The sequence below is a fragment of the Dendropsophus ebraccatus genome, chromosome 9 (assembly GCF_027789765.1).
Source record: "Dendropsophus ebraccatus isolate aDenEbr1 chromosome 9, aDenEbr1.pat, whole genome shotgun sequence".
NCBI lineage: Eukaryota > Metazoa > Chordata > Amphibia > Anura > Hylidae > Dendropsophus > Dendropsophus ebraccatus.
The window spans coordinates 37303964-37326777 of record NC_091462.1 but is presented as its reverse complement, the minus strand read 5'-3'; the positions used below and the strand labels follow the sequence as shown (position 1 = coordinate 37326777).

The following is a 22814-nucleotide window of genomic DNA, read 5'->3' as shown; positions in this document are numbered from 1 at the left end:
TTTTGTGACAATATCATCAAGAGGCGGGTTTAAGCCCTGTTAAGCCAGCCTCACTTTGTCAGATGACTCAGGTTGCTCAGCTCTGATTGGCTGAGCAAGATGTAAGCCATGTAACAGTTTAACAGAGTCAGTTAGACATCACAGGAGACACAGTGCATCATGGGAAAGCAAAAACCAGGAAGTGAAGAAAAATAAAAAGACACCAACTGGAGCTTCAGGGACCTGTAAACAGCGGGAAATTCAAACGAAGACAGACTCAGGAGGGATGGTAAGTGTAAAAACTATGTTTATGATTGATTTTTTTTTTTAATCAGCGCCGGAGTACCCCTTTAAGGGGGGGGGGGGAGTCTGTGGATTCTGCTGTTGTCACCGACTGTCTCCAGACACTTCCTGTTAAGACACAATACTGCCGACCAGTCATCTTTGTCCCACTACTGTAGCTAGCTGGAGTCTGTGTGCTGCCTGTGACATGAGTGCTGCTGCACAGGGGCACAGCCTGCGTCCTCTTCTGGGTCTCCAGGATAAGTTCTATAACCATAGCTTGTAGCCATTTTTGATCATCTAATGCATGCATCATGTAGCATCTCAAAACAAAAAGGTACTGCCCGAGAAAAGCCACTCAAGATGGCAGACCAAAGCGGGAGTAATGTCTCTAACAAGCAAGATGTTGAACAGAGGAAAATTCAGGGTGTAAATGATTTGGGAGCTTGCTGGAGTTCCTCTTTAAATCCTATAAGGATTATAGAGTGGACATCAGTACAAGTCCCTGACTAACCCCACCATCGGGCCTTTCCAGCCATCTCGGTCTCGCCATACTCATTAAACATCACACATAAAACAGCTTAAACCTGCACTTTAAGTATCTATCATATTTCCTGAAGATTTAATTTGGGGCGCCGCTCGCCTAGCACCACGAGAGCGGTTATAAAGCGACAAATTAAAAATGATCACAATGAGAGTCAACTTTATAGAGTGCTGTGTGCAATTTATACCCATCAATTTTCCCGGGAAAGAAGAGAATAATACGCGTGGATTTCACAATGATCTATGAGCTGAAGAATGCAAATTAAGTTGATATATACATCTACAAATACATACAGTAAGAAGCTGACGGAGCCGAAACCGTTCATCCTCGCAACTCCGCCGCAGAATGAACGTTTTTAAAGCTGTGAAACTGAGGGGTTAAAAGGTTATGGTGACATTATTAAATGTTATCCACAAGGTCAATGGGCTATAAATGCCACCATAACTGTAAGGAGGATTTAAAAGGCTGTGAACATTATAACTATGCTTTAAGATATACAACTGATGTAATTGTATTATACCGCAATATAACTGTCAGCGCTATAAATCTGAACGCTCTGCATTCTTTAAAGGGAAAAAAAAATTGTATAACAAGTTCAGTCATAGAGATGCTCAGGCTTGTTGGGGGTTTATTCCCTCCTTTTCTTAATTCATCACGTTAAATAGTTGTGCCAGCAATTTATCAAAATTATTGCTATGACCTGATTTGTTCTCCTTTGGGAGAAGACAGATGAGGAGGAAAAGTTAGCAGATAAATATTTTTGTGGTCTTATAAATTCAGGGGAAAATAATCACATTATTTAAGAAAATGGTATTTCTTAAAAGAAAAAAAAAGTGCAAACTGTACATGTAAAAGTATAAAAATAGAAAAAGATAAAAAATTACAGAGGAGATAAGGAAGGTAAATATAATAATATCTTCCATTGTGCTGTCAATGCCAATCTTGTTGGGTAGATTGGGGTAGGGGGTCGCTCTTATTAGGGTGAGTGCCCCGACAGTCCCTCTGAGAGGAGGGTGGCGACACATAGATCCATTTGGAAGGGTGCAATGGGGGAGAGTGAACACCTTAGGCCCCCTTTAAACGTCCAGAAAATCCACCCAGACTTATCAGGAAATGCGGACGGATTTCCGGACCCATAGAGGTGCATTACTACCGGACACCCTTTAGGATTTTTCCTGAAGGGTGTCCGTTCCAGAAAATAGGTCAGGATTTTTTAGATCTGTCCTATTTTTGTCCGGAATTCCAGCACGGACGCCCCCTTAGAACTCTCTGGGAGCGCCGGAAAACTGGGCGCTTTCCTGATGCACATCAGGATTGGCACCCTGGACCTCAGCTGCCCCGATTCCTGGCAGTGCTGGATTACCCCCCTGCACTGGATCCCCCTCCGCTGCCCTGCCCGCCGCCCGAACCTGGTACCACCCGCCCCCGGAACACATCACTGATCGGGCCCCCGGGACTCCTATATCCTCACCACCACCCCCTCCCCCGGGCCTGGTGATGATTGGACCGCCGTGCAACATTCCCACACAACCCATATGCCCCCCGTATGCCCGACACTGACATGTGAATGGGGGCCTTACAACCCTGGATGGTCAGAACCTGTTGCTTCTACAAAGAGTCAACAAGCCAGGAGCAACAAGAGAATGGGTGAGATCCTACAGGCTTATTTATCTATCCCGTTCTATTGCAATTGTTGTGCATTTGTACTGACAATCTGGTGTGGTGCGTCACTGAACTATACATATTTGTGTATTGTGGGGGGTTATTTTTAATTATCATAGCAAAAGTGATGTGTAAAAGGTGTTACTCCTAGTTTGTTATGGTTTCTTCACTTTGAGGGTTTTTCCCTTTGGACAGATTCGTGTTTCAATCTTGTGACATGGACAAAAAATGATTGGTGTGCGACTGACTACCATGAACTAATAGTAAGTCTGGGTTGAAAGGGGTTACCCAGGCTGGGTAAGACATGGCACTTACTTCCAGAAACAGCACCACTCCTGTCCTCACTTCGTCTGTGGGTTTTGCAGCTCACTTCCATTGAAGTAAATGAAGCTGTATTGCAATACTGCACTCAACCTGAGGACAGGGGTGTTGCTGTTTCTGTAAGATAGTAGCTGTGTCTTTTCTAATTCTGGATAAGATCTTTTAGATTGGTACTAAATAAATAAGCTCAGGCTCATTTATGGGTGGTAGGTGGCACACAACCGGTCATGTGGCTGTTTACTTCTATCACCTATATACTGCACATATCCTGTAACACAGGGGGTGTATGACCAAAAAACATGAATTTTGCAGGTGAAAACCATGTGATCAGCTAATAAACAAAGGGTTGCTTGTCCTTAAGCTGATTATCAGGCCTGTTACACACAGTGATTATTCTGTCAATTCGGAACTGTCCAGAGTAGTAGTAAATACCCAAAGAAAACCTCTCCTGCTCTGGACAGTACCTGTCTCGGACAGGGGTGGCAGCAGAGAGCCCAGTGTCAGACCGAAAAGAATACAGCATTTTCTGCAGGACATTCAGCAGCTGATAAGTATGGAAAGACTTAAGATTTTTGAATAGAAGTAAATTACCAATCTGCATAACTTATAAAAAGATTATAGCTGGACAACCCCTTTAATAAACTATCCAGAAACTCTATAGTTTCACTATGTAATACTACAACAGAGGGGAAACAGTTAATTCATAATGTAATACTGAGCTATTTTAGTTTGCAGCAAAATGGGGACTTATGTGCTATTGGCCAACGCTTAACATTTGCTTCCTTTTTAACACCTGTACAGGGAAAAAACTGGCAGCTGTTCCTACAGGTTCCATGACTTTTGCGTCCACCGGTCTTCATATCTGTCTCGCTATTTCTACACTTCAGGATATAGGGCTCCCATAGGGCCCGGCTCCAGGCGCAGAACAATCATCATTCACATAAAAAAATGCCTTTCATCTGCCGCCATTCTCTCCCACTCTCCTCGGGCAAACACAGGTGAAAACGCTGGAACGTTACACGTACTTCATCCAAATGGGCCTCCCCTGAATCATTGGTTGCTATGGAAATCATGGCAGCAAACAGACAGGATGGAAGCGGGAGGCGATTGTACACATACATTTCATCTTTACTGTAGAAAGACACACATTACGTTATCCATCATGGCCAGGGAATGGATGGAAGCCTTTAGTATAAAGCTCCTCTGTTACTCTAAAATGGTAGTGTACTGCGGATATGGACCTACTATACAGAGCTAAAAGGGAACTTTTAGGACTTCAGAGCATTAAAGCGACTCTGTACCCACAATCTGTCCCCACCCCAAACCGCTTGTACCTTCGGATAGCTGCTTTTAATCCAAGATCTGTCCTGGGGTCCGTTTGGCAGGTGATGCAGTTATTGTCCTAAAAAAACAACTTTTAAACTTGCAGCCCTGTGCCCAACTGCCATGGCCTAGAGTATTTGTGCCCTAACTTTGCACCACCCCTCCGTCCCTCCTCCCCACCCTCCTCATCATTAGGAATGCCACTGGCAGGATTTTACTTATTCCTCTGCAGTGAACACTGCACAGGTGCCTTAACGATCCACCCCATGTGCCGTGCTGACACAGATGAGGAATAGGAGAATAACTGCCTGGAGCATAACTGCATCACCTGCCGAAGGACAGATCTTGGATTAAAAGCAGCTATCCGAAGGTACAAGCGGTTTGGGGGGGTCAGATTGTGGGTACAGAGTCGCTTTAAAGAGGCCGTTCAACCACCAACACTTTTATACAGGTCTGACTGCTGGACTGTCAGGACCCCCTGAGCGTAACAGCAGCAGTCATGGGTATCCCTGAAATTCCCTCGACCACTGCTCCATGGTTATAGGAGACTCAGGACTATGTTCTAGAGACTTAGGGTCCTATTCCACGGGCCGAGGAGGGCCCGATCAACGATGTAAACGAGCGGCGATCTGCTAGATCGCCGCTCGTTTACTGGGCCTATTCCACAGCCTGATGATCGTTGAGCGAGGGCTGCAATGTCCTTGCAGCATCATACATTACCTGCCCAGGCTTCTTCTCCGCGCGGTCTTCATCCCCGGGTCCCGCGCTCTCTATCTTCAGAATGGCCGGTCAGCTGACAGCCCACACTCAGCCAATCACAGGCCGCGGCGGTCCCAGCCTGTGATTGGCTGAGCACTCCATCAGCTGACTGGCCATTCTAAAGATAGAGAGCGCGGGACCCGGGGATGAAGACAGCGCGGAGAAGAAGCCTGGATAGGTAATGTATGATGCTGCTTCTTCTCAAATCGTCGGTCGCCCGCCGTGCACCGCTATTCAACCGTAGCGATGCGCGGTGGGGGAGCGATGATTTTAGGTCTGGCCCTAAATGAATGTGATGATCGTGTCATCGGCTGATCGTTCTCTCTATTTCACCGAATAGCAGCTGATATGCAGTAAGCAGGCCCAGCCACTACACAGTGAACGGAGACAGATGATTCATGCCCCACTGTGTAGTGTGCATGCAAAAAATCCAAACAGCACCATGCCCTATTAGTGATTATCTATCCAGGGGAGAGGTCTGTGAGTACAATGTGTCTTGCCCCCAAAAAAAAAACCCTTTAATGGTTGGGCAACCCGATCTTAAGACAATTATGGCACACATTCTTCTTTTTGCGAATCCTAAAAATATAGAAGCAATATGGATTCATGGCAGAATACAGAAGAAAAATTACAGACAACAGACTGGGACAAAATAAATAATACTGATGTGTAAAAGGCGCCTACAGAGAAACATCAGAGCTCGCCATGTTAGGGTATGTTCACACCTCGTTTTCCGTCCCACGTCGGGCAGTCCGACGGCCACATTGACTTAAATAAGCAGGACGTACACGGCTTTTGTGCAGGACTCAAAAGCGTAGTTGACCACGCTTTTAAGTCCTGCAGAAAAGCAGTGTAAGTCCTGCAAATAAGCAGAACACAGTCACATAATGACTCCGTCCTGCTCATTTAAGTCAATGTGGCCGTCGGCCGCGCGTCGGGCTGCACGTCCGCATCCTTTTTTCACCGATTCCTGACGTGCAGCCCGACGTGGGACCGAAAACAAGGTGTGAACATACCCTTATGTGGTTTTAGTTAGGCTCTACTAGGTATTGCTCCCACCTAGCCAGAATCCTGCTCCACACTGATGAGGGACAACACCCCGAAACAGCTGTACGTGGATGGATACCTGGCCTTGGTTTTTCCCTTGTCATTACATTGACTTATAGGGCCACTTAATATGTTGGTTTTGGTGGTTTCCCTGCAGGAGCCACCCCTTGGCTGGGTCCTTTCCCGGAGGAGTATTTGGCTAGTCCTGTGCTTCAAGACTCTTCGATGAGGCTCCACGGGCTCTTTTGCATATTCATGTTTCCCAGGGGGCAATGCACCTAGGATTTCACTGCATTGAGCGCTTTCACTAGCAGCCGGCAGTGTTATCGTTTGCTGGTCTCCCTGAAATAAGCGATCTTTTTCTCATGTGGTTTTAGTGGCTTTAATTTATCTTTCTTGGTGTTACAGATGCCGAGGATCACTGCAAACTCAGCCGCTTTCATAGTTCTTACCTTTCATTCCCCCACCCAAATACAGCAGCCAGCAGTCACCCCATTAGATAAAACTGACCCTTTAAATTCCAGTTTTTTTGTTTTTTTTAACCCAAACAAGAAAACTAATGCACGCTCTATGAATGTCTTTCTGATCAGAATAGGGCATGTGAATGAAGCTTACCACTGATTAGTTCTTGGGGAACCCATTTTAATTCTTTTTGCCACTACAAAGTTCAGGTGCTGTGTACATTAATCTGTTCTTCCTCCAATATAACATTCCTACCTTCAGATCCCATGATGAAATGGTAGATATCTGGTCCTGTCGACATTCTAGGCCCCTGGCAGCTTTTTTCTACGATGCCTTTGGGAGTTACAACTTTTAAGTGTACAACCTGCAAAACATTAAAATAAGAGACATGACTAGTAAAAATGCAAACAAGATTGACTATAGCAACAGTGTAAGAGAAATATAATACATCTGCCATCTGCTGTATATGTGTGTGGGAGGGGGGGGTATGCACAATTCTGAAGAGCTCAACATGTATGAATGCATTTACTTTATTTTCTCCACAGATGCAATTAGAGATGAGTAAGGCCGGATTCATACAAAGGTAAGTTTCAATTTCGCAGTCTGCCTGCTCCGTGAAGAGGGTGGATACAGCCCGAGGACCGCCTCTTCACAGAGCGGGCAGACTGTGGGATTCAAAAGCAGATGGTTTAGCTTTGGGCATAACGCGCTTAAATCTCTAATTTTAACCAGTATAAAAAACAATAATTAAAAGTTCATGTGATAATGTGGATAGTAAACATAAACACACTGTAACATCACTTAAAGGGAGTCTCCCACAGTTTCTAATTAAACACCTTGTATTCAATATGCAAAGTATAGTAGCCAGCCGGTGTATTTAGTGTTTGGCCACCTGAACCCCTCCCCTTTCACCACACCTGTTCAAGAATAATGAGCTGCACCCAAGCAATGTCAACAAAAAGTCACAGCAAGATCTCCCACCTGTGCAATTCGCTGGGATCAGAAGTATAGAGTATGCGAATGATCGTAATTACGATTATAACTAATGGCTATTGTGTTTATTATGGTGAATGATTTCTGGTTGCGTTCTTTGCAATCACCTATCATTAATCGGAGAAAATTAAAAATCACTTTGTCTAATAGGAACCCTACTTACTGAGTGGTCTCCCTTCTATGTAGATATTTATTGCTTGTAATTTGATTCCTGAGCTAGCTACAGGATTGAACAAGGATAGTACTGAGGGTTTTTTTTTTGTTTTGTTTTTGTTTTTAAAGTGGAAGGAAGTTTGGTAGGAGAAAATGCTTGATAACAGGAAAAGGAAGCATTTTGTCTGATAAGATATATTGCAAAGTTTCTTATATTTGCTTGTACTATTGATCTATCAAAAAATAAATTGGAAACTGTACTGTGCTGTGTTTATCCTTTGTTCTAGTAAAGCTTGAGAACATAAATATAACTTTCCTTAGAACAGGTTAGAATTCCATACAACCCTCAAAACAGGACACATATAGATACCTATTGTACAACCCAGCTGTCAGTGCAGTGCATTTCTTTGAAACACAGCTGTCCTTTTCTATACTCAATCATGTGTTACAGATGTTAAACTTATGGAGAGCCGCTTACAATGATTGAGCCTCTGTAAGCGCACACAATAATAGTTCAATCAGATCGTAAGTAAACACAGTAACCGGCACCGGCACACAGGCCGCTATTCAGTCATTTGTCTACAAAATGATTCACTGCAAATTCCCAGATAAATGAAAGAACGGTAGAACACAAAAAAAGAAAGTTCAGAGATTTCAGTGTAAAGATTGCTTCCATACCGCCCTCCATCATCTCTGCCAATTAAAGCCTCCCCTCCCCCCGGGGACCCCACCATTGATTACTCATTTTTAACCTTCTTTAAATGAGTCCCTCTTTCATGAAAACATCCAGATACAAGGGACTAAAATCCTCAATACATTTATCAGTGCCTACACAATGCCTTTTAGAGAAGGTCTGGTGTACTGGGAAAACACCACATAGATCTTTGTTAAAGTCCAGCGATGAATGCATCTACATTGTGTGCAGCAGTGGGATTCCCATTACAAATATACTGGTGAAGGAGAGAACACACAATCGGTGCAAGTTACGGTATGTTATATAAGTGTATTGCAAATATGGCTCATACTGGGGAGGGATTCACTCTCTTATATTACTGTGCTGTCTGAGCTAAGTGTTATATTTCCTTTATTTAACTTCTAATACTAACACAGAGATCAGAGAACTATGTAGAAAATTCCAGATGCAGGGGGGAAAAAAATACTTAAAAAAACCACAACCCTTTAAAACAACTGTAACTACCGTACTACTTAGCATGTTTCCATGGTTAAAATCATCAGGGTTTTTTATGCAGAAACCTACTAGTTTCTGCATCAAAAACTCATTGTGCCACTTAAAAAAAAAAACCCTGCTCTTATTGCCTTGAATAGGAGACGATATCATTCGCAATTATAATTATAAGCACTGTCATTTCACCAAATGTAGCGTAGATTAACAGTAAAAATAGATATGACATTTTGTATTATATCTTATCAGACAAATATGCTGCAAATGCCATAGACAAGATTAATAATGACCAGATACAGTGCTGTTTCTTATGTTCACACACAGAAGATTGTCCTGAATAGTCACCTGTAACAGGTACACTTTAAGAGCCCATCAGCAGCATATCCTGAACTGGTAAACGGACCTTAAAGGGGTAGTCCACCAAAAAATGTTTTCTTTCAAATCAACTGCTACCATGAAGTGCCAGAGATTTGTAATTTACTTCTATTAAAAAATCTCAAGCCTTCCAGTACTTATCAGCTGCTGTATGCCCAACAGGAAGTTGTATTATTTCCAGTCTGGAGAGCAGGAGAGGTTTTCTATGGGGATTTGCTCCTGCTTTGGACAGTTCCTGACATGGACACAGGAGGCAACAGAGAGCACTGGGTCAGACAGGAAAGAAAACACCACTTCCTGCTGGACACACAGCAGCTGATAAGTACTGGAAGACTTAAGATTTTTTAATAGAAGTGAATTACAAATCTCTGGCACTTTATGGCACCAGTTGATTTGAAAGAAAAAATTTTTGGGTGGACTACCCCTTTAAGGGGGGATATGGAACTTCATTCATGGTAGCAAAGCATGCTATGAGTAAGGACATATAAGAGTCAAAAGCACTGACTAGCTTAAGCACCATGTGCTTGTTGTTTTAAGTGGTGTCCAGGAGGAATAATAAAAATGGTGCTACACAGTCTGCTCCGGAGTGCTCTGGATGGATGGTCCATTTCTCAACTCACCACTTAAAAAATTGAGCCGCTCTGGGCACTGGAGGCAAGCCCAGTGCCCCCCAGTGTACCGCTATCTGCTATGAGTGGAGTAGATAACTGTACACTGGGGGCACCAGGCCCATAGCCAGTGCATTGAGCGGTCCAATTTGGATACGAAGAAACCGGCGCAGATTATGGGAACCAGTCGGGGATTTGAAAAAAAGGACTGCGCCACTGGGATTTCGATGCCAACTAGAAGATCTTAAAAAAAAAGTTAAACTTAAAGTGTCACTGACGTTTCATTTTTTTTGCAGAAATCAATAGTCCAGGCTATTTTAAGGTACTTTGTAATTGGGTTTATTAGGCAAATATGCCATTATCTGCATTCAAAAAGACTTTCCCCAGGTCCCCCCCTCCTCCTCTCTCTCATTCACTGCTCATTATCAGGAAATCTCAACTCTTTTACATCATTCGGGCCCTGTGTAACCTATGGAGGGGGGAGGGGGAGGAGGGAGATTAGAGGCAGCAAAAAGCAGAGAACAAAGGAAAACTGTGTGAAAAGCCGGTATTTCAGAAGACTTCAGAAGAGATAGCTAGGTGATGTAGCTGTAAATTAACTCTTTGTTGTCTTGTTTTGGTGCCTCATCTCCCTCAACCCCTCCCCTCTCCATAGAGAACCATGAAGACAGGGGGGGAGAGCTTCAAACTGCTTTTTCATGATAAAAATGCATTTTTGGCTAATAAACCCAATTACAAAGTTTCTTAAAATCGCCTGGACTATTGATTTCTGCCCAAAAAAAAAAAAAAAAAAAAAAAATTTAAACAGTGACGGTTTAATATCCTTAGTGGTACATTTAATATAAAGAATTCACACCTTGGGGTTTCATTTGTTGCCACGTTAAACTGCTACCACCTTCCTTATCTGTAAAGAACTTTTAATTCTTATTATAAACATCTAAACTATCACCATAATTTGCCACGATGTTGTACCAGTGTCCATTCTGATAATAATCCCCCCTACAACAACAGGAGCTGCTACTATACTTAATGTGGTAATAAAAAGGATGGTATTGATTTGACTTTTGGCCCTATAGGCACCGCACGTGTGGACCAGACATTATTTTTGTTTCATTAATTCAATCTTCACAGGTAGAGCGGACAAGCTCATGTGTCACAATATATCGAGCTAAACACACAAGAGTTTTAAAAGTATACAAGCTAAGCATTTTATGTAGCTATATTTGGTCGCCCCATTCTTAACAGCCAAGATGCAGGTAAAATGAAAAATGATAGGAAACATGACAAAGCCCTTTGAGAGCAGCATAACTAAGTAAAGTGCTGTTGTGGTCTAATGTATCTGACTCTACGGGTGCCCTTATGTCCTCAGATCCTAGAAACACCAAGAAAATAAACTATACTGAGCGCCGGGTCTTTCTGTAAGAACATCAGCATGCCGGGTAGTATAGACAACACCAATAAGAGGATTTACAGGAAAAAATTATAATAAGCATTATACCTAAAACCAAAATTTTTTTATTCCTGTTTTGAAACAATTTCAGAGTCAGTGGATCTTGAATGCTACCTGTATTACTTGTAATATCATAGGACTCGTATACACGAGGGTCATTCTGATTTTTCAGCAATCACTCGATTGTTCATGAGTGCATTCACTTCCATTATTGTCAGCCATACATCCCATTTACACAGGAAGATATGCTGTCAAGAAAGGGTGATCGCTATGCCTGCATAAACTAGGTGATCAGCTGATCATTGTGTTTGCTCATTGGACATCAGATCACTGGGTCTTTCAGGGCGCTCTTACACTGTGCAGTACTGCCTTAAAAACACATGCAGTCTTCAATTGCGCTTTACAGCACAGAGTAGAAGTAGCAGAAAGGCATCTGTTCTTTAAATAATTCTATAAGGCTGGGTTCAGACTACATTTTTTTTTATCTTTTTGCAAAAAAATGGATGAAAAAAAAACGTTGCTTTTATGTGCATCCATTTTGATCCTTTTTTTTTTTTATAATGGAAGTCAATAGAAAAATGGATCAAAACGGATGCACGCAAAAGGCATCCGCTTTTTTCATCCGTTTTTTGCAAACAACTGATGGATAAAAACAGATTGCAAAACATAGTGTGAACCCAGCCTAATGTGGGTATTGCTTTAAAGCTGCATCACAAAATGTGAGCAAAACAGCAGTATGTAAGAGTGCCCTAAGGCTGTTTTCACATATTCACAGGTTTCTTGCATTCTTTGATTTACGTAAATAGAGCCTAAGTGATTATGAGAGCTCTGCCAATTTTGTCTAAATTGACCATCACGGCTTTGTCATGTGATCATAAAGCATTACCAGGCTTTATTACAGGTGTTTTCTTGTCAAAAACAATCTGATGAGGCCTGGTAACGCTAATCACATGGCAAAGCCTAGACAATTTAGACAAAACTGCAGAGCCCACATAATCACATAGGCTCTAGTTATGTAAACCAACAAACTTGCAAGAAAATTGTGAATGTGTGAACACAACGTTACACTAGGGCTGGGCGATAATGGCCTAAATCAATATCGCGGTTTATCGTACATGTAGCCACGGTAACGATAAATTGAACGATAATTATGACACAGCCCTTTTAAAAGCCACACCCCTTTTGAAAACCTCATGGTAATACAAACGTAGATTTATTCCATATAACAATGTGCAGCAAACTTCACAAGTAATACACAATTGAAAATGGGATAGGAGACGCCAAAACGTTGTATATTACTTGTGAAGTTTGTTGCACATTGTTATATGGAATAAATCTACGTTTGTATTACCATCAGAGTGCTGCACAGTATTTTTTACTAGCTGACTTGATCCAAGGTCTGGGATTCGTCTGCTGGCATCCACAGTTCATTTAGTGTGCTGCTTATATTGTTTGAGACATACACACACACACACAATAGATAGATAGGAGATAGATAGATAGATAGATAGATAGATAGATAGATAGATAGATAGATAGATAGGAGATAGAAAGATAGAGTCCTATCTATCTACCTTTCAATCTCCTACCTATCTATCTATCTATCTATCTATCTATCTCCTACCTATCTATCTATCTATCTAACTAATATCTACACCCAGTCACTCCGCCACATGCTGCCCTGACCCCCCCCCTCCCTCGCCCACACATTCAGTGACTGCAGGGGTCAGGTATGGGTCGGCACCTCCTTGCTCCCCTGGGCACCGCTCTCTCTCCCGCACAGGAATCCTCGGCCCCTGTCACTCAGTGTTGTTGTAGCACATATATCTGTGTCCCGGGCTGAGCGTCACACATGGCTGCTTCCTGTTAAAAGATAACGGGGCACCGAGGATTCCTGTGCGGGACAGAGAGCGGTGCCCGGTGGAGCATGGAGGTGCCGACCTATAACTGACCCCCTGCAGCCACTGTATGTGCCGGAGATGGGGGCTTCCAGAGAAGCTAGGAGAAGTGAGTGAGCCGACCCGGCAGCAGTAGCCGATGCGTAGCCTGCAGATCTCCTCTTCAGCCCCCAGCAGCAGGATCTTCTGTCCCTAGCCCTGCATCATTATATGTGCGCCATGGCTGGGATTGGAGGGTGAATCGGAGCATCAGCTTTCCGGTCCCCACCTCTCCACTTGGCACCCCTCTCTCTCCTTTTACTAGAATCCTCAGCGCCCCACGCTCCGTGTGGGTGCAGCAGGTAGAACTATTGGCAGAATAGTATTACCCAGGCCAGGCAGCAAAGAAGCCGGAGCGCGAGGGAGATTAACTGAGGGGAGAGGAGCAAGCGCCCGCCGGGTGAGGGGGGAATACCGCAGATACCGTCCTGGCAGAGTTGAGGTTGGTTAACTGACGCCAGGGACGGTATCTGTATTTTTATGGTATACCGCCTAGCCCTACGTTACACGGAGTAATAATCAAGAACGAGCAATCGTTCAGCCTTTAATGAAAGAAACCTAGGGGCCAACAACACGTCCGCAATATACAGTCCATGCTCGGGAGCTCCGAAACTGTTTAAATATTTTCGCTAATGTACTGACACATCGTGATGCTGGGAGGTCCAGTCAGCAGTATACAGTCCATGTAAGGACCATATGTTGTGGACGTGTGACTGGCCCCTTAAGCATACATACCTTTGAAAGTACTACTAAAGATATGAAGGTCTTCACAGCCAGCTAAAGAATGTGTGACATTACACAATGGTAATATGGTAAAATATTATTGTGTGTGGAGATATATTACACTTATCAGCTGCTGTATGTCCTGCAGGAAGTGGCTTTTTTTCCATTCTGACACAATGCTCCTTGCTGGCAACTCTGTCCATGTCAGGAACTGTCCAGAGCAGGAGAGGTTTTCTATGAGGATTTGCTGCTGTTCTGGACAGTTCCTGACATGGACAGAGGTGGCAGCAGATAGCACTGTGTCAGATTGTAACAAATACATCACTTCCTGCAGGACATACAGCAGCTGATAAGTATTTGAAGGCTTGAGATGTTTAAATAGAAGTAACTCCCCAAATCTGAATAATAGAGATGAGCGAACCGGGTTCGGGCTCGAGTCCATCCGAACCCGAACGATCGGCATTTGATTAGCTGGGGCTGCTGAAGTTGGATAAAGCACTAAGGTTGTCTGGAAAACATGGATACAGCCAATGACTATATCCATGTTTTCCACATAGCCTTAGGGCTTTATCCAACTTCAGCAGCCACCGCTAATCAAATGCCGAAAGTTCGGGTTCGGATCGACTCGAGCATGCTCCAGGTTCGCTCACCTCTACTGAATAACTTTCTGACACCAGCTGATTAAAAGAATAAACTCTGGAGTACCCCTTAAAATTTCTCCAAAACAGATACAACCAAAAGAACAGCTGAACAGACATTTTAGCAACATGACTGAGGTTAACTGCAAAACATCTATATGGGAGCCCATACCGTTGGACAAGTATGAAATCACAGATCACAAATGAACATTCTGCAGCTGCACAATTGGGCCATTATCCAAATAAGCAGGTATTTAGTGAAGCTGGAGGCAGTCAGACAATGGCCTTAATCCCGACCTAGCGGGGGGCAGCTTTCATGTTACTACATAAAATAAGAAGGGATCCATTACCGAAGCATGATGCTAACATGTAGCGTGAATATTTTACCAATCTAAAAAAAACCATAAACTAGAAACAAAATGAGAAGCGTAATAATATGCATGTGTATGGTACAATGGCATGGAGTGAAACACACGTGTCCTGAATGCCTGCATGGATTTTATTATCGGGTCTCATAATCCAGAGGGCTGCATGGAAATAGCATTTAGTACATCATTAGACATGGGAAAAGATCACAAAGGAAGGAAATTCTGTGGACTATATCCTCCAGATGATTTTACCACATTTAAAGGAGCAGTTGGTGCGTGAGAAAGGAAAACAGAGGAACTGCATTACCAGATCTTCAATGTTTCCATAGATGTTCTTCTTCATGCCCGATGCCCGTGTAGCTACCCAGCCTCCCAACGTGCTGAACTCCATGGAGTCTGGCTCGTGACCTGTGCAGTAACCACTCTCCGCGAGCTGGAAGACATCAGATGGAAAGTAATGAAAGACTGTCATACAGGAAGCTGACATGAGCGGCATCTGTCATCTCCTATACAGCGAACATAAACTATAAGTGAGGTGCACAGCAGGATACATCATCATGGACTCCACAACACTATACATAACAGAAAAATAAGGACAGTCAATTACATGGCTATCTACAGATCCAAATGACGCTCACATGTGTATTGTAATGTGAAAATCTATTTAAAAAGATTTCTATAAATAAATAAAATATATATTATATATATTCCCCCCACCCCCAATCCTAGACAAGCCCTTTAAGCAATGCCACATGAGTTGAAAAAAATAAAATATTAAATTAAACAAAAAGAACTATATTGGCCGTTCAGCTTTCTTCTGACCATCGACTCCACTGTAAGTGCTGTAATGATATCCCTGTAGACATACAGTAGGACACTGCACTTCCTGGCGACCACTGAAGCCAGTATACGGACATTAGCACTTCCAATGGAGACATAGAAACATAGAAGATTGTCGGCAGAAAAAGACCACTGGGTCCATCTAGTCTGCCCTTTTAGTATTTTCTTTCTTATTATCTTAGGATAGATGTATGTTTAATCCCAGGCGCATTTAAATTCTGTAATTGTAGATTTACCAAACACCTCTGCTGGAAGTTTGTTCCAGGTATCTACTACTCTTTCAGTAAAATAATATTTTCTCAAAACCCACTTCAAACACACCAGACAAGAGAAACTAGAGAGCATTCTTTTCCCCATCTTTTCCTGCTGACAGGACTGTGCCATAGACTTACATTGGGTATCCATCACAGCCATGTGGCACAGAGATGGGAGAGGGTGCTTTTATCGCACACTTCTTCCTGCTCATTCAAGCATTGGTCAGGGTCTGATCACCAATACCCCAGCCAATCTATGATGTATCAAAAGTGTTTTTAAAGTGACAGCACCTATTAAAATCACCTGTACTCATATATACTCTAAAGAAATGTTATAAAAAAGGAGTTTATTTCTGACATGTTTCTCAAATACCCTTTATATGTATATTCTTATCAGAATCGTGGAAGCAGAAAAAAAAACCTCCTTCAATTATGGTTTAAAACCTATTTTCAAACTAATTTAACACATTATAGTCATCATACAATTAACTTTGAGTGCTCCTGTAACTATATTCTCCTGCCCTATGAACTGATCAGACCCATCAGTAACCCTGTACTCCTGTCTATGATGATACGGAGGACACAACTGGTGAGTAACCTTTACAGAGCAGGAATTGTTAGCCCTATTAGACGGACAAGTCTCGCTGTGAGTGCCAACCTGCTATAATCATGAGGGTGGGACTGCACAGACATCTAACGATGTCTGTGAAGCGCTTGTTTGAAAGAGGTATAATAATAAAAATGTAGTTTTGTTACCTCTCCACCCGAACATGGGTTATGGGTTATCTGAGAACTGTTACAGAACCATGACTAGTCAGGCAGCAATACTAGAGAAGTACTGTGTGAGGTGACTCAAGGACTTCTATGTATTGGTGATGATGTTAAAAAATAAAAAAAAATGGAAAAGTATTTCATTATCATTCCACCTAATCACAACTATGACTTTGATCTGAATGAATGTTCCGTATGTCAATGATTCCTTAATGGAATAAGATTTTGCAGAACATATTCTTGGAAAACTTAACCGTAAACTATGGTGTGTGCACAAAAAAAGGTCAAAAAAATATATAAAAAAAATAAAAAACACAAACTGTTCTGTCTAAATCCATCCAATAAATAAAGTGGTTAATCTCTGGTTCCCTTCCCTCTAATGTGATATGCTGCAGCCTTTACAAAATGTGAGCAAATTGCCTGCGCTTAATTCTCTCAAGGACTGATGTGTTTTAATGTACAGCCATCTGGTTGAGCTTCCTGTATGCAGCAGCACCATCTATTAGAGATGCAGATCATGCATTCCTGTACATTAAATTGTCACTTGTTCCTCATTTTTCCATATTAGCTTGGCTTTGCCATCTGTACGGCACCTGAGTTGGAATAGATGCCCTTAAACTGCTACAAAACCGAGCAGTCCCAGTGATATCGTTCTCAAAGCTCAGCAGTCTTGCATCAAATGGTACGGAGTCAGCCATCTGTGAAGCCGGCGTATACTGTATACCCTGCTATCAATCAGAGGTAATCAATTTTGGTTAACCGAGAATTTCCGCACTGGTAATAAGTCAATAAAAGAAGTAAAGTGTGTCAAGCGAGGTTGTATGCGTTTACATAGGTCTTTGATAAGTAAAGAGACTGGTGTGGTAATGGCAGGGCTGCGCACAGACGCTAGGGCTAATGGTTTCCTTCAGTGTGTTTGTGAATTGGAGGAAATGGGCGATTTCAGCAAACCAAATCCAAAACATATTGCAACAGAAAACATAAATCGCCCGAATAGATCCCTAGTAAAACTGCTGAAAGTTATGATTTGTTCCGAGAATAATAAACATGTGGCTTAGGGAAAGCCCTGCTTAAAATGTACTTACGGCTTACCAAGTGCAGGCAGCAGCGACTCTACAAAAAGAGCTAATAACGAGGCTACAGGGCCGGCAATGGTCACTGACAGTAGGCTGGGAGGGGTTAGGGGCGCTCTCCGGTGTTACTTAATGACAAGTTCTGCAACTCTGTGTCTTCTTTGTCAGTGCCAGTCCCTTGCTACATTACTGGGATATGATTAGAGCAGGTTTTCCAAGTGTTTAGGTGTAAATAAGAACGTAAATAACAGAAACTCTCCTGTTTACTGTAATAGACTTAGAAGATGAGAATAGTTCAGTTCCTTAAAGTGACACTGTCACCCCCTTTTTGCAATATGACTTCTCTTCATAGATGTTAAGGGAAAATGTTGCAGTTTTGATACCTTATTTTATATCATACGCCATGGTGCTTGTTCCAGTAAAAAGTGATCTTTTATTCTCCCTGGGTTGTGCTATCTGGGCGGGGCTTGATGACTTAAGCATCACTTAGCCCCACCCAAAACAACCCTGTCGGACCCGCCCCTCGTGAGGTCATCAGTGCATAGGCTCCTCCCCTCAACGGCCATTGAACAGGCCAGCCTAAAGGTCTAGTGCCCCACCCCCTCTAGTTCAGCCCATACCAATGTCCGTGAAGGGGCATGGCCTATGTGCCAGTGATGTCACAAGGGGCCAATGTGGTGTTGTGGGTGGGGCTAGGTGGTGCTACGCCCAGGTAGCACAATCCACAGATGATAAAAGATCACTTTTTACTGGAACAAGCACCATGGCATATGATATAAAATTAGGTATTAAAGCTGCTAAATTTACCCTTTACACCTGTGTAGAGAAGTCCTAATGCAAAAAGGAGAGACAGTGTCACTTTAAAGGAGTTATCCACATTAAAAAGTCTACATGCTCGAGTCTATCTGAACCCGAGCATTTGGCAGAGCGGGGGCTGCTGAACTTGGATAAAGCCCTAAGGCTATGTGGAAAACATATCCATGTATTAATGTTTTCCAGACAGCTTAAGAGCTTTATCCAACTTCAGAAGCCCCCGCTATGCTGAATGCTCGGGTTTGGATGGACTCGAGCATGCTCGAGGTTCGCTCATCCCTAGCCCTAAACTAACTAACAACAGGCCATCAGCTACTCGCCTCGCCCATTCAGATAGTCAATCAACAGTGTTAGAGGTCACGGGCTTTACTCCTGGCATCACCAATCAGTGAAGAGAACCAAAAAGACCAGGGTGCTGATCAGTGCCTGAAAGGATGATTAGCACAGGATGGGAGAGATGAGTTTAGAGAAAACCCCCTCTAAATTATATTATCATCTACATATATGTACTGATTAGCGACAGATACTGAAACATGTTATTTTTCCTAAAGTTTTTCTATTTTCAGATTATCAATTTTTTTTATTTGAATTGTCATTTTTTTACGAATCTGCTTCTATTTTGATTGTAATTTTTTGGACATTACCATGGGGGCTACCATAATGCCATAAAGTTTTAACAGCATTTAGTGACATGTTTTACAGCAAGCCCTATAGACAAACATCTCCAGACCCTATTCTTTGTAAGGTGCAGGTAAGTAAGCATGCTCTGTGACCTGTGCAAAAATCATTCTATAGAGGAGGTGGAGGCTGAGCTGCTACTGTCTTATCTATCTACAGATGTCACCTTACACTGACTCAACTATCCAACAGCCAACTCCGTATCATAGACAGAAGGGGTAGTCTCATCTTAGTTTTAGGCTTAGTGGTCAGAAAGAAAACTGCAAGATTTAGGATTAATTTAAAACATAGCAAATAGATAATTATAAAAAGGTTAATAAAAACTTTTTGAAAAGTTCTAAAACTTAAACAAAACAGGCCATTGTCTGATGACAGATTCCCTTTAACAAGGTAAAAAGTCTTTATCAGGTCACTGCAGAGATCGTAGCTAATCTCTGGTGAATCCCCAGGTGTTACAGATTTACTGGGCTTTCACCCCTGCTACACTGAAAGTGGTGCCAATCCGCAAAGTCCGCAGTCCATAAATCTGCTTGTTATTCCCAGAACAAGCAGATTTACATGAAAAAATATCGAATTATCCTGGAACCTTTCCTGCTCTAAAACATGATGCCTGTAGACAGGATGACATTTCCAATGTGACAGGTTTACTTTATGCCAAAAATTGGTAGCATGAGGCTTTTGGGCCAGAAAAAAATAATAGGGTTGTCTGGAACTAGTTTGCCTTTTAATGTCCTTTTACACACACAGATATCGAACAGTTTTTTTAAGCCAAAGCCAGGAACAGACTATAAACAGGGAACAGGTCATAAAAGAAAGACTGAGATTTCGCCTCTTACCAAATCCAATCCTGGCTTTGGCTTCAAAAATCTGTCAGTTATTCTGTGTGTAAAAGCTAAACATTCACTAACATTGTATTCAGGTCGTCAGACTCACATGCCAGAACTTGCAGCCCTAATATAGACAGAATTATGCTCCAATGTTTGCAAGAAACTGCCCCAAAGGGCCCAATGCCAGTACACCGACAGTATTTCTAAGAACTTCTGTAATGGAGGCACAAATGCCAAGCACAGATGTCCATTTACCTGTTTTTCTAGATCCTGACCAGTGATCCCAGCTTCCACACGTGCCGTCAGGTTCTTCTCATCTATCCAGAGAATTCGACTCTGAAGAACAATGTAAAAAAAAAAAAAAAAAAAAAAAAATCAGTTGTGTTTTGCTAATACCAAACAACCCCTTTAAAACGTACTATAACGAAATCAGTGAAATTAAAACGACACAATGTGAACCCAGCCTTAGGCAGTACACAGACAGTCCTGACATGCTGAACAAACCATCTGATCTGCCAGCACCATGTTATAGAGCAGGAGCAGATGACCTAAATGATATAAAGTGTATTTTACTTATTTAAATCTATTCTTATTATGGACTATATAAATCCAGTGGGCGGTTCTAATCCTAACTGACATCTCTGTACGGAACTTGGAATTTTGTACAGAGAGGCGAATAGGACCGCCCACTGGACTCCTTGGCACAGAATAAACAGATTTTACAAGATTTAAAAAAAAAGTATTTTATATATATATATATATATATATATATATATATATATATATACACACACACAAACTAATATATATATATATTATATAGGTTGGATATACTTTAATTCAAAGGATGCAATGAAATAGTTAATGTCCCCTGACACAATGAGCTACTTTGCAGTACAAAAGAGCCAAGGCTGGAGGAGATCCCAGGGAATAACTAGCTGCATGAGGAGCTAATTGAATATGAAATATAATTTACAGCTTTTACCTTAAAGGATGGAAATAATGGCGGACACATAATTATCACTAATGTCTGGAGAATTCTGTCCGATGATGATTAAAATTTCCAATCAAAGAATCCCCCCCTCACCCGCGCACCTTGAAAAGCTTAAAAGTGAATAACGCTCTATGGTCAAGTAATATCTGTTTATGCTCGGAGAGGTCTTATGAAATAGATGAATCACATGTGCAGAGCCAAGAATGCCAGCGCCTTGATGTGGCGGCCAAAATACTTAAAATTACCTTTAAAATTCTATTATATGCTGAATGATTCTTTTGTGCAGTTTTATGCTGTTTATTGAGCTTGTTCAGGACTGTGATGCTTTTCGCATGGAGAACAGATACGAACTTGTGTTGACCTGGCCTATTCCACGTGGAAAACGTCACATAAGCAAAGGGGTAGATTGAATACTGGAAATCGTGTCCAAGACTGAACACTGGCTCAAGTGATGAAGTAATTCAGATATCAGATTGTACAAGACAGGTCAGGGGCACTAAATGGGGAATAAGGACCAGGGTACAATGCACTACTTATCTTGTACTGGTCTGGAGTTCGAGTCATAAGCATAGCCCACAGCTGCCATTTCTATTAACTATTGGCGATAGGGTATACAGATTTGTAAATTAATATTTTTTTTATCACTCTTCAAGTACTATCAGCCGCTATATGCCCTGCAGAAAGTGGTGTATTCTCTTGACACAGTGCTCTCTGCTGCCACCTCTGTCCATGAAAGGAGCTGTCCAGAGCAGTAGCAAATCTTCATGGAAAATGTCTACTATGCTGGACAGTTTCTGACATGGGGAGAGGTGGCAGCAGAGAACGCTGGGTTCACACTGCGTTTTTGCAATCCTTTTTTTTCCCATCCGTTTTTTTTTTTCAAAAAACAGATGAAAAACTGATGAAAAAAACTGATGCATTTGTGTGCATCCGTTGTGATCCGTTTTTCCATTGACTTCCATTGTAAAAAAAAAACGGATGGGAAAATGGATCCGTTTTTTTAACGGACACAAAAATAGTGTCAGCTACGTTTTTGTGTCCGTAAAAAAAACGGATGCACACAAATGCATCAGTTTTTTTCATCAGTTTTTCATCTGTTTTTTGAAAAAAAAAACGGATGGGAAAAAAAAGGATTGCAAAAACGCAGTGTGAACCCAGCCTTAGACTGGAAAGAAAACACCACTTCCTGTAGGACATACAACAGCTGATAAGTAATTGATGACTTGGAGTTTTTTTCAATAAAAGTAATTTGAAAATCTGTATAATTTTCTGATCTGATCTAAAAACTATTCTGATTTAAAAAGTATTTTTTTCCTCTGAAGTAGCCCTTTAATTCTGAAGAAGCGCGAATGCGCGCAAACCTGCTGTTACCTGATTACACTTTAGTGCTGGCATCAGCCCAGTATGTCCTGTGTTTTTTACCGTACACCAATATAAAAAAGATCGCAATTTATGGCGAGTGCCCTCTCCTACTTCTTCTTCGTTTAAGTACCCTTTTAATTTGGCTTCTTTGGTGTGGGAAAGGTAAGAGATGCAATCACATTAATGTAAAGTCTAGGATATGAAGACTATAGTTCCCAGACTTCAGTTTGTGTAGACATTGATTCGGCAAGGATTTCATCTCTGCAGAATTATAAATACAGGTCTTGATAATAATGCAAACTGTAATGCTGGATCTTTGCGATATAAAGGATGGTAAGCTGGTAAGTAGAGGCCATCATATTACAAAGTGGGCAAATATGATTCATTTTGATGGT

At 42.0% G+C, this 22814-nt stretch overlaps 1 protein-coding gene across 1 annotated transcript in view; it reads right to left on the bottom strand.

Annotated features, from left to right (window-relative positions):
• AGPS (alkylglycerone phosphate synthase) overlaps window positions 1-22814 on the bottom strand; it is a 160995-nt gene that overhangs the window by 78687 nt on the left and 59494 nt on the right. The window contains exons 8-10 of the mRNA XM_069983004.1: window positions 20319-20399; window positions 15115-15240; window positions 6635-6743 (exon numbers count right to left, since the gene is read on the bottom strand). Of these exons, the coding sequence (XP_069839105.1) occupies window positions 6635-6743; window positions 15115-15240; window positions 20319-20399 (316 nt within the window). The remainder of the gene's footprint in view (window positions 1-6634; window positions 6744-15114; window positions 15241-20318; window positions 20400-22814) is intronic.